The 12,132-nt window shown below is 46.8% G+C and overlaps 1 protein-coding gene across 7 annotated transcripts in view; it reads right to left on the reverse strand.

The window, feature by feature from the left end:
* The window catches only part of SPPL2B (signal peptide peptidase like 2B), a 97,842-nt gene that overhangs the window by 43,088 nt on the left and 42,622 nt on the right, over positions 1-12,132 (reverse strand). For all 7 annotated transcript variants that reach the window (XR_012642639.1, XR_012642638.1, XM_074978225.1 and 4 more), the window contains 3 exons: positions 5,465-5,604; positions 4,321-4,463; positions 214-310 (listed from right to left, as the gene is read on the reverse strand). Coding sequence is in view for 5 of the 7 variants with exons in the window: in XM_074978225.1 (XP_074834326.1) it covers positions 214-310; positions 4,321-4,463; positions 5,465-5,604 (380 nt within the window). In the remaining 2 variants the exon portion in view is untranslated. The remainder of the gene's footprint in view (positions 1-213; positions 311-4,320; positions 4,464-5,464; positions 5,605-12,132) is intronic.

The following is a 12,132-nucleotide window of genomic DNA, read 5'->3' on the forward strand; positions in this document are numbered from 1 at the left end:
AAAGCTTTTAACAGCACAGAAGCAGAATGGAGAACAATCACTCAGACCTGCTCCTGGTTTTTGGCATAATTACACCTTTCCAGTTTAACATTTTTAACTATGCAGCAACAGTCCAAGTATAACTCCAACCTAAGACCCAAGGGAAGTATCACTGACTCTAAGACTTCAAGAAACACATTTTTGCCTTTAATATGTATGCAAATGGTCAAATACCTGCATTTCCCCAGTGGGAATCTTCTTACAAATGGAGACAGACAACTGTAAAGACCAATGGAGGCAGCCAGGCAGAAAATCCCTATAATAACATAGACTGAAAGAGTAAAATTAATAAGTGACTGTGGGGTACCAGAACTGACTGTCACTCACCCCTCAGCCATATTGGTCTCTTTATCCCCAAAGTGCAGAAAACTAAACCATATTTAAACGTATATTAAAACCATCATTGCTATCTAGTGGGATTATTCAGACAAATGAAAAGTTCTTGCTCATGAAACACAAGAGCCAGTGGACAATCACATGGTGAGGCAGCGAAGAGGTGGTTTACAGTTTTATTGATAAAAGGTTAAACTAAGCAGATTCTGAAGTATTTCTGTTTCCAGCCTAAGTCATTTACTGTTCAAATATTGTTGGATTCTAACAAGCTCATGCTCTCTCAGCTGCCCATTTGCTCTTTTACAACAGACTTTGTTGCACGCAGTTAATACATAAACTGTATCTTGCAAATATTTAGCAACCTGTCATTAAATTACACCAAAAATGGACAAATATTTACAATTTCAGTGGTCACATATTCATCTAATTACTACAGATATATGTGGGTTTTGTTAATCAGTTTTATCAATATTAGCAGAGCCCGCCTATTTGTGGCAATTACTGAGGCAGGAGCTCACTGGCAGCTCTAGCCCTGAGGATCGGGCCAGGGCTGGGAGGAAGCCTGGCAGCCCCAGCCCTGGGGACCTGGTGAGGGCTGGGAGCCAGTCACAGCACAGAGCAGCTGCAGACCTGGGGATTCGGCCAGGGGCTGGGAAACCCCAGCAGACCTGCGGCCAGCAGCCAGTGGAATCCTGGCAGCTCCAGGGCTGAGAGCCAATCAGTGCGTAGAGCTCCAACCCCTGGGATCCGGCTGGGGCTCAGGGAAACCCAGCAGCTGGCTGGGGAGTGCAGCTCCGCTGACAGCTCTGGCCCCAGGGATCTGGCTGGGGCTGTGGGAACCCCAGCAGCCCTGGGGCTGGGAGCCAGTTGGAGAGCAGAGCTTCTCAGCAACTGTATTCCTGGCGCCAGGAGCCAGCAGAGGCACGGAGCTCCACAGGCAGCCCCAGCCCCAGCCCCAGGGACCCGGCCAGGGCTGGGGAACCCCGGCAGCCCCAGGCACCCGGCTGTGGCCAGGAGAACGCTAGCAGTCCTGGGGCTTGGAGCTGGCTGGGGCATAGAGCTCTACCAGCAGCTCCAGCCCTGGGGACCTGGCCAGGGTGGGCAGATGGATGGACCCCTCTCTTTTTATTATAGTATATATGCTGACATAACCAAATTTTCTTATTCCATTCCTTACAAAAAGATACGGCACAAAGCCATGTTGGTCTACCGAAGCCATGAATGGCTATGAAATGGAGTGGATTTCAGTGCATTAAACTTTCAAGCTAAGTTTCCGGGTTCCTTTCTGAATACTCAGATAATTTAAGAGTAACCTACTAAATTATGTAACAAATGCACTATGCATAAAATCGGATGCTGCTTTCCACATTAAAATGATGAAGAACTGAGATTATACATTTCAGTTACACAGAATTGTCCACACACAACCAGGAGCTTGGGGGAACTGAGTCCCACATCTAAGTGGAGACTCTCTGATTTTAAGAGCAAAAAGGACATTATGATCATTTAGTCTGAATATTTCCATAACACCAGCAATAGATTCTTCTCATGGAATTCCTCCATCCCGCCTGGCACTTATGGGTAAACATAAAGCGCAGAGATATTTTGGAAAGAAACAGCAAACCCCACCCAGAAAAAAAAAACCCTTCAAGCAATGGGGAACCCACCACGCCCTACTCAAAACTACGCCAATTATGATGTTTAAAAATGACGCCTTATTTCCTTTCTAAGTCTTTTTAGCTTCAGCTTCCAGGCACTGGATCTCTTTCTGCTTTTGTCTGCTACATTAAAGAGCCCTCTGCTATCAGAAATCTAGACTGTGATCAAGCCATAAGCTTCTCTTTGATAAGATCAATTAATCTAGTTGAGTCTTTAAAACAATATGGCTAATGTGGCTTCTTAATCTCTTGGACACTAGCTGGGCACGATAGCCCTTGGAAATCTGGCCTTGACAAGGTGGGTGTGTGAACACCCTAATGGTTCTTCTTCCAGCTCAGTTTCAATGATTATCATGAAAGTAGGAATTTCCATTCTCAGAACCTAACAGTGAAGCTGCATCTGACCCTGACATAGCACAAGGGCCAGGAAGGTCACAGAAGGACCCGTGGTCCTCAGCCTGGCCAGATCCAAGCGTGGAGGGTCTTAAGTGTGGGTTGAGAGAGTTTTGTTTGGGCAGTTCATTGGGGGTCTGAGTGTGGATGTGGATGCACAGGGATTTACTGCAGGATTCCTGGTGCAGGAGCAATGGGACTCCACAGGGGTCCAGGTGAAGAAAGCTGGGTCTCAGCAGCACTCAAGAGGGGTGTGGGGGATGGGGTTCAGCAGAGGGGCCTGAGAGTGGAGGGCTCAATGGGGCTCAAGAAGAGCATGGGGTTCAGCAGAAGGGTCGGGGCAGAGAAGGCTCAGTGGTACAGGTGCAGATGGGTCTTAGTGAGTGAGAGTTGGGTACAACTGGCTGGGACTCAATGAGGTAGGAAGCTAGGTCCGGGGGAAGGGAGCTCATCAGGGTAATCCACGTCAGATGGGTGGGCTTGTCAGGGTGGGGGGCTCAGGAGCAGGTGGTCTGAATACAGGAGTGGGGCTCTGAATGAAAAGGGTAAAGGCTCAGTAGGATTTGGGGTCTGAGTGCAGGGGATGATCTTGGCAAAGGGGTGGGGCTCTGTGGGACGAGATGGGGGAGTTCTGTGTGCTGGGGGCTCCAGATTCAGAGAATGAGTCTTGGTGGGGTGCGGGTTCAGGTGTAGGTGGGCTGAGGCTTGGTGCGGGGACCTAGGTATGGGGGAGTTTGGATCTACAGCGTGGACGATGGGCCAGATCCCTACGCAGTAACTCCTTTCTCTGCAGTGTCCACTGCAGGATAGGAGCCCTCCAGCTGGTGTAATCCCACTTGTCAATCCACCATGATTTATCTCTGCACAAGCTATTCCGGGCACCTGAAATAATGTACCCATAGTGCTGGGGAAGGGCACATGACCACTCTTACAGCTTGTATTGCTTCCCCGGCAAAGCCATTTGTAGGGAAGCAAACAAATCTGCAGAGAACAGGGAGGAATTTCTGCAAGAATACAGATTTCAATGCAAGAGTATGTGAAAAAAAACAGCTGTTGCAAACATCTTTCATCTACATTCTGGGCTTAACTACTTCATGAGATTCTTTTAGGTGAGGAGAAAATCCCCTCTGGTTTTCACTGGTAACATAAAATTATTTAATGAATCTAAATCAGTGTGTGTTCTTGAAAAGGTAACTAATATAAAAGTCAACTTCAGCTCCAAAACACTGTAGCTCAAATCTTTCGTGAACATTGGATGGCAAGGATTCACAACTGAAGATCGTAATCATAGAACAGCAAATGCTGCTGAGAATGAGACTACAGAAGCCATCATATATTTTAATTCAAAGTCTGATTGCTGACATGTAATTCTACTCTAAGAAGTGACTTGAAAACGCATATTAAGGTTTCATGTCTGTCATATATCAATAAGATGAAATAAAATGTTCTCAGGATAGAAGTTTTTTTTTAAAAAAAAAAAAAGATGTGTTTGTAAGGAAAAGAACCCTGGGATTTGAGAGTAATCGTTTCCTTTCTAGCTGACACCAATTACTCCGATGCAATGCCATTCACGTCAATGGGGCTACAGAAGGGAAACTGAAAGCTGAATTTGGCCCTGCCATGGGAACTTCATTAATGATCCTGTTGATTTACAAGTTTATGAAAATCCAGTTAACCATGAAAGAGACACGAAAGTCCTTCAAAGCTAGCAGCAGTAGTAAAAAGCATGTCTGGCATGGGACTAAGCATATGAGACTCTAAGCAAATAAAAGAATCTAACCGGTTTCTGAAACAGTAGCCATTTTTACAATCACTCTTTGAGCTATGCAAGCCCTTTACAGGACTAATACTGTACAGTATAAATAAGATGATGTTATAGAAATACAGTAAAAAGTACCTAAGTCATCATAGAAGAAATAAAGAAGGACAAGCATAGAGCAGCACATCACCACAAACACGCAGATCATGATGGGAGTGACATCAACTGTTTCATCGTCAAGTTTTTCTGCCCCATCATCACGCTTGTGCTTCATGTATCGCCTGAAAGAGAGCAGCATGTGGTTAATCAGATCCTGTAGTGAATGGACAAGGGCACTAACCTTTCATGGTGCATGGCCCAGAGAGGGGTCTGTGGGAGGAAGAGGATGAGAATGGGATGACACCTCTGCCTGCATGGTTTCCACTGAAAGCAAAAGAGTGCCACCAAGGGTTATGCCTTTGCAGTACCCAATGCGGCAGCAAGGCCTAAAATACATACACACATAATGGATAATGTACCATGTACACAATAACCTGTCTTGACTTTATCATTATCATTATTTCTGATTTATATGAAGAGAACCAGAAAAATTATCATGGAACAAGTGATTACTAACATTGATAAAGTCCTCAACAAGTCAGGTGATAGCTAAACTAATTACTAGAAATAAAAACCTACACATCGCTTTTCTCCTTCTTAGGAAAGGGACTATATATAATTTCAGCAATGGGTCTCAATGAACATGGTTTTTAAAGTATGAAATATTTAAATAATCTTGCAAAATATGAGGATGCTCATCTCATTGTAAAACATTCACATTTTAGTCAAGATTTGATTAAAATATTTGTGTATTTTTGAACAACTGTCATTGGGTGGATCAATGAATCATCCCTTTCTAAATGAAATCACACCAGAAAGAAAATAAAGTCATGCAAAGTATTTTCTATGGACAAAAAAAACACCAGTAACAGCTTAAAGAATATCTCATTAAGGCCCAGATACGAGGACTAATATTTCCACTGGAATCTTCCTTTAACATTTAAAAAAACCTGCTCCAATATTTTTCTTTGTATATTAAGGCATCAAAATACCATATGTTCAAATGATACTGAAGTAACTGCAAAGGTCATTGTTCTTATGTATCTCACTTCCTTCCAGAGGCACATGCACAGCCACCTCACAGCCTGGGGCTTCTAGGAATCACATTTGCTAAGCATTCTTTTAAACTGCAACAGAACTCAAGAACATCTGCACAGCACGACACTCAATTTGGTCTACTTACTTTTTCACATCCCTGCTTCCTGCCCAATAGCCTCCAATTGCAACAGTGCCTACAGCCATTACGAAGATAATCACCATGTTATAGTCAAGAACAGGTTCATTAGGTGCATACATTGCCACTTTCACTGATCTGCCAAAAGTCTGTAACGAAAAATATGTGAAAATTACAAACACTTTAGTGTTTCAGCCTCATCAGAATGAACTATAGTGAAAGCAACCTTCATTGAGATCTCTGCTGACCAGCTCTAGAGCTGCAGAGGTAACATACCAACATGCCATACAACTGAGACATGTGTTGTCATTTCTGTGTGGAAGTTGGCCACTTTGGCACTTTATCAGTCCAGTCAACAAACCTGCCATAGCAAGATGGACTGCTGGGCCACTTTCATGCATATATACAATGTTAATACTTATAAACTGGGCACAGAAGGATTTTTCTCCATGGTGCTCCAAGGCCTGGGTGACCAGCACTGGCATGCTCACAAAAATGCAGAGACATCTGGAAAAGTCCCAGCAGCTCCAGAAGCACCGCATGGGCTGCTATGGTGCCTCGTGCTGTGCACCAGCAACAGCAGCACCACGCGGGTGGCTACAGTGCCTTGCACCTTGCAGTGGCAACAGTGCAGGGGATGACAAGCCACTTGCAAATGACTGAACTTGCAAAAGTTGTGAGCTTGCGGTAGTGAGGGAGGCATCAGACACCAATGGGAGCTGAATGCATGGCTGTTGATGATGATGATGAGTAAACCTTAACAAACAGGGGATGCTAAGGTAAAGTCATGTGCTCAGCAATACGAGCAGACAGCAAGGCTTCTGCTAGAAAATAAAACATCAGGGCAATGGGACGCTTATTGCTCTTATCTTGAGTCTCAGGCTGGAAAATGTGCAGCTGAATGCACACTGAGCTGCTATGGTAGGAGTGGGGAAGTGAAGAATGGATTGTAAGCATTGCAATCTCTTAGGGTTGGCAGAAGTGGCACATTATGGCACTTCTTGTTTTATCTTGGGCACCCACCTCTCAGTTTTACAAAACCCTATGACTTATGTTGCCTTATTTTCACTAGAGACTGCCCCAGGTTTACGCGTGTATGTATTTTATTAAACACCACTGCTGGATTAAAGCAGGGGTTAGCAACCCCCAGCATGCATACCAAGAGTGGCATATTAGCCAATTTTCATCAGCACATGAGGCAGCTGCTCCTCCCCACCCACCTCCCCCATGCAGCCACAAAGCTGCTCCAAGCCATGCTGCCTGTGGATTAACAAAAGACCAACTAATGCTATCAGCTACCACCTAAATGGAAAAGCTCTGCGCCTTTATTTAGTTATTAATGAAGCTGTTGCAAGTAGGACTCTTAGTGACTTTCAAAAGTACCATCCACTATGTACTGGGACTGTACATAGAGGTCAAAAGGTCAAACTTAGTCACTGCCTCGGAAAGGCTGCTGACCCCTGAATTAAAGGAAAAAGGGGAACTAGGTTTGAAGCACACATCCTGCACTCGTGTATCGGAGGGGTAGCCGTGTTAGTCTGGACCTCTAACAGCAACAAAGGGTCCTGTGGCACCTTATAGACTAACAGAAAAGTTTTGAGCATGAGCTTTCGTGAGCACAGACTCACTTCATCAGATGCTGGTTTTGGAAATCTGCAGGGCCAGGTATAAATAAGCCAGAGCAAGAGTGGGGATAACAAGGTTAGCTCAGTCAGCAAGGGTGAGGCTCTCATGCACTCCTACACCTCAGCAGGCAAAGAGTTGCATGCAGACAGTGGAGGAAGCCAAAGCATAGTGGGTCTGGTGCATCTGCCTGCAGTCACAAATCCATGGCAGCGAGCTGATGGTTGATCAGCTGGTGCTCTCCTGTCAGCATCTTACCCACCCAGACGAGAGTAACTCCTGCAGAGGTGATGGCCAGAAGAACTCCCCGATAGCTTTGCACCCATCTTTTTATATTTGTCAGCTCTTGTCCTGTCCCACTGTCCCAAGACTGTATGATGATGAGTCATCAGCTAACAGCAGTTGGGACCTAGATCTCCCTTGATGAGGCCTCTTTCTAGGGTGGGTTCTTTTACATGGCTCAGCTCCTATTATTCTCTGGCCATCAATGTGCTGCTGGCAGCTGATCTCCAGACAGGCTGGCTCAGGGACTGATTCCTTTGCTCACACACCCACATTCACACTCACTCACACACACACACAGGAAAGCTCATTTCAGAGAAAGCAATGTCTTTTACAAAGGAACAGTCAGGATTTCTTACAGACTTAGGGTATCTATAAAATTTCTTACTAACTTACAATACGTAACACATAGAGCTAGCTGCTACAAAACAAAGTGTACAGAAAGCGGAAGGACTTAAAACCAGCAACGACTGAAAGTTACAGAACTAACATCTGTATTGTACTGGACTGAGCACAGACTTTATACAACAACTTATTCAAACTGTACATATTTTCTCTGCGCTATACACTGCAGATTCTTCATGAATTAATTTTAATGCTTTTATTGTTAAACCAGAAACGACAAAAGCTTTAATGGGACACAATGCAGTGACACAACAACAGCGGGGATTAAGAGTCAGGCTCCAATTCACAGGCAAGTATATGCCTCGCCTCTGCCCCTTCTTGGTGGTCTTCTTTCTTCTGGTGTTACATGCCTTGGTAGCAGCATTAGACAGTTTAAAAGAGCTGGGCTCCTGGAGCAATCGTCCTCCATTCCTGGAGTTCGGGCCAGGGATGGGACTGGGGTGGGAGGGAAATGGCCATAGTGGTACAGTGGGGAATAGATGGTGGTTAGGCCTGGCCTTGAATTCTGCACTACAGTGTTTGTGCATAATGAGTGAGCCACATTTTTATTTTTGGGGGGAGGAGTGGTGGGGAGTGTGCAGAAAAAAAGCTTCTGCTGGATCTGCTGGACTGTAGCTGAGGTTCTGCCTTTTAACCAGTGGAAGGCACCGTGGTACTAGAAGAGATGCCATGCGCCCCTCTTCCATAGTTCCAGCTTTTACCCTTGAGAGGGTGCGGGGGGGACAGAGCACAACGGGGCTCTGGCCAACTAGGGAAGTGAAAGAGCCTGCAGGGCCTTTTTCAGTGCACCTGTCCTGCCATGTTAGGAGGTAGTGGCTTGGTCAGACAGAAGTCCATCAGGGCTAGTGGGGGGAGCACAAACTAGCACTGGGGATTCATGGGAACAGAGGGGCAGGGCCCGCTGCATGGAGGTGGTGGTGCAGAGCTACAGGGGGACAGCGCACTGGGAACACAGACATATGGGGAGATGATGTAGGACCACATGGGGATGGGGAAAGTGGGTGCATGAATGGAGGTGGAGGGCAGATGCACTTGACTGAATGGGAGAGACTGGGGTCACCCTGGGCTGCATGGGAGAAGCTCCATACCAGTCCACCCCCATCTCACTGCCATGCTCCATGCCCCTCCCCCAATTTCACACTTTTCTCATCTGTATCCAACTACCCTCCAAGTTCCCACCCAGGCTCCTTTCCTGCATCTGTTTCCCTCTCCCCCAGCCTGAACCCTCCTGGCCTTTCACTACTGACAGGGGTGGGAACACAGTTCCATACTGTGGTGTAAATGAATCACAACCCAGGATTCTGTACTACTATGCCTAGTAAGGAACAGGTTTGTCAAAAAGATGTATTCGGAATCTCTTCTGTTGTCTGTATTGTTACCGATAGACTGTAGTCCCTCACATAACCTGAATTTCGTGCAAGTCAGGGGTCTTTTTTCCCTGGCAGAACACATTCTGCAGCCACGGAAGCAGCAGGAGTGCCTGAGCTCCTCTTGAAAGGTAAGTCCTGGGCTTGGGAAGAGGGCAGTTGGGGAGGGTTAAGCCTGGCAGTGGGCTGGGGCCATGGGAGCAGGGCAGCTGAGCCAGACCTGGACACTGGGGATTTGAAACAGAGTCATGGGGGGTGGTGTTGTTTGAACCAGGGCAGCAGGGTTAAGCCAGAGCCACGCACAAGGGGTAGTGAGCCGGAGTCAGAGGGAGCGGGATTCTGAGTTGCACTTAAGTCACATTAATGTGAGTTAAGCACAACTTGAAATCATGCGCTTTAAGGTCCTGTACTTGCTAACAAGAATTTTGAAATAAATGACCAAAAATAATTGAAACTAGTGTGTTATTTTGACACAAAATATGCAGAATTTTGCAGTCGATGAAAATACTTTGCACAGAATTCCCATAGATACTGGTGTTCCCAGTACCCCGTATTGTCCAGGGGCTGCCAAACACGGGTAAGAGCACTGTCACTGTATTGTCTGTGTGCCTGCTTGTAGCGTGCGCCACAGCAGAGCATCCTCTTTCTGTATTGTCTCTGCATGTCCCTCTTTCCCATGTCTTTGGCCACTGTAACTCTGTCTCTGGCTGTAAGCTCCAGGCTCAAACGAAACTTCCAGCTCTTCGTTTGCTTTTTCTGGAGGGGCTGGGATGAGAAGGAGGGCAATCTGTGATGAGGTTCATGAACATTTCATCCTGTTTTCTGTTTCTTCCCCTTGGGTTAGCTAGCTGTTGCTAAAGGCTCTGTTCTTAAAGGTCTGGCCACTGCAGGCACCATGGCTAGTGCAGTAGAAAAAAAACCCAAAGCAGCTCATCTTCCACAGCACCCATGACAACCTAAAAAAAACCATTCCCCCCAGAGAGATATTTCTCAGTTTTGGTGGGTCCCACAGATGGCAAACGGTGTGTGTATGCAGGTGGGTAGACTGAGATTTTGGGGCATGCAGTACAGTAGGGTCCCCACATTTGCAAACATAAGGTTCATGAATTCAATTATTTGTGAGTGGCTGATTCCCTGGTGCTCCATGTTGTCAGATGGTACCAGCGTGGTGCTCTGCTCTCTCCAATGTTGGTATCACTCGGCTGCGTGCGTGTGTTCCCTCTGTGTGCTGCCCCAGCTCTGCAGATAGCTGAGACAGCAGACCCGAAGAGAACCCCCAATGACCACAGAGTTTAGTAAGGTGCGAAGGCACGTCAGCCAGGTTTATTGCCGTATTGGACACAATAGTAGCTCCCTGTAGACTTCTTAGTCTAAGTCAGGGCATACTACAAATATGCACCCACGATCAATGGACTCGGCTCAGTCAGTGGCAGGACTTTCCACTGCCCCCTTGGCTGGACCCAGACCACATCCCAGGAGTACATTCTTATACACAGGTACAAACAATTTACACATCACTCCTGACGTACTGAGGTACAACCCTTCTACATAGTCAGGTGCCGCCTCTCACCTTGTACATGTTGGTTCGAACAGAACAACTCTATCCATCATATTACCCTTTTGCCCCTGTTATTGGGATGGGTTGGCCTGTTCTCTCCTATCTGTGGAATGTTCCAGGGTAGGGTGTTCTGGTACCATGTTCCTACTTCAATATGCTAGGTAGATATGTTGATGCAACATCAACCCTCTTCTTGCCAACTTCTGTGAGCAATGCATTCCTTTAGCTCACAGCTGAACTTTGCTTTCTGTTAGCAAAGTCTTGACCATTACTTTAGTTCAAGCCTAAGGCCTCATAGTGGGCCTGTACTTACTACACTCCAGGGCAGGGAGCGCCGGCAGCTGCTGCTTCATGGGGCTCTGGGCAAAATTGGCAGCCGCCGCTTTGCCAGGGCTCCAGGCAGGGAGTGCTGGCGGCTGCCATATTCACAAGATTCAACATTCACAAGGGTTCTCAACATGGAACCCTCACGAATGTTGTGACTCTACTGTATATGCTGTCTGAGTTTGCAGTTGTGCCTTGAAGGGCATGGGCTGCTGGGAGTTCTCTTCCTGGTCTGGCTTTGCACGTAGACTGTGCCCTGAAAGCACTTATATGGCGCTAGAAGAGTTAGCAGGGGTCACCTGGGGGCAAGGTGCCTATTTCCCCTTTAGGCTATCCTGACTCTCCATGAGGTTACACAGAGGCGTAGGAGCAGGATGCAAAGAACGACCTTTTTCAAAAAGGCAAAGAGCAGACCAATGAGATATGGTGTGAAATGATTCACCAAGATGGTCCCCCCAGATGTGCTGCAGGAAAGGAAGGGGGTCTGTGAGCCATGCCAGGGTCCTGCGTTTCCTGTAAACTGAGAGTTTGTGTGGCCTCTCAGAAGAGAGCCCTATGCCACCTAGCTGATTAACAGAGTGCCTACAATTAAGTTTTTGTTTTTAGTGGTGGTGCACATTCGCACATGCCTCAGGGCACATCAAAATTTATTCTCCATATGGATGGAAAAAATCCACACAAATGGAAAAGACTAGAGGGAATGACAACTATACAGCTCCCCTCCATAATCCCTGGAACAAAATTCAAACTCCGTAAGCAAGAGGTTGAACACCAGGAGTCCCACAAGTGACAATAAAGAAGCAGGAATGTTGCTGGACCAGTGAGCTCTTAGATTAGAGACCCCACAGTGTCTGCAGCCAGGAGCCAGACCAGGTTGGTAGTGGCTGGGAGAGGAGACAGCTTTTGGGGGTTCAGGGGACAGACACAGCAGCAGAGCACAGCTGAGGCTGAATGGCCGGCGTGGCCCAGCCAGGGGTGCGAAGGCTATGGCCAGAAGAGCAATGGAGCCCAGCTATGGACAGGATCCCGGTGTTCCAAGAGCCCCACTGCTGGGGCCAGACCAGCAGAAGACCTTTTCTGGGGATGGGATCCAGGTGGCTGGGGAGCTTGGCAACTGG

This window comes from Carettochelys insculpta, chromosome 27, assembly GCF_033958435.1.
Source record: "Carettochelys insculpta isolate YL-2023 chromosome 27, ASM3395843v1, whole genome shotgun sequence".
Lineage (NCBI taxonomy): Eukaryota > Metazoa > Chordata > Testudines > Carettochelyidae > Carettochelys > Carettochelys insculpta.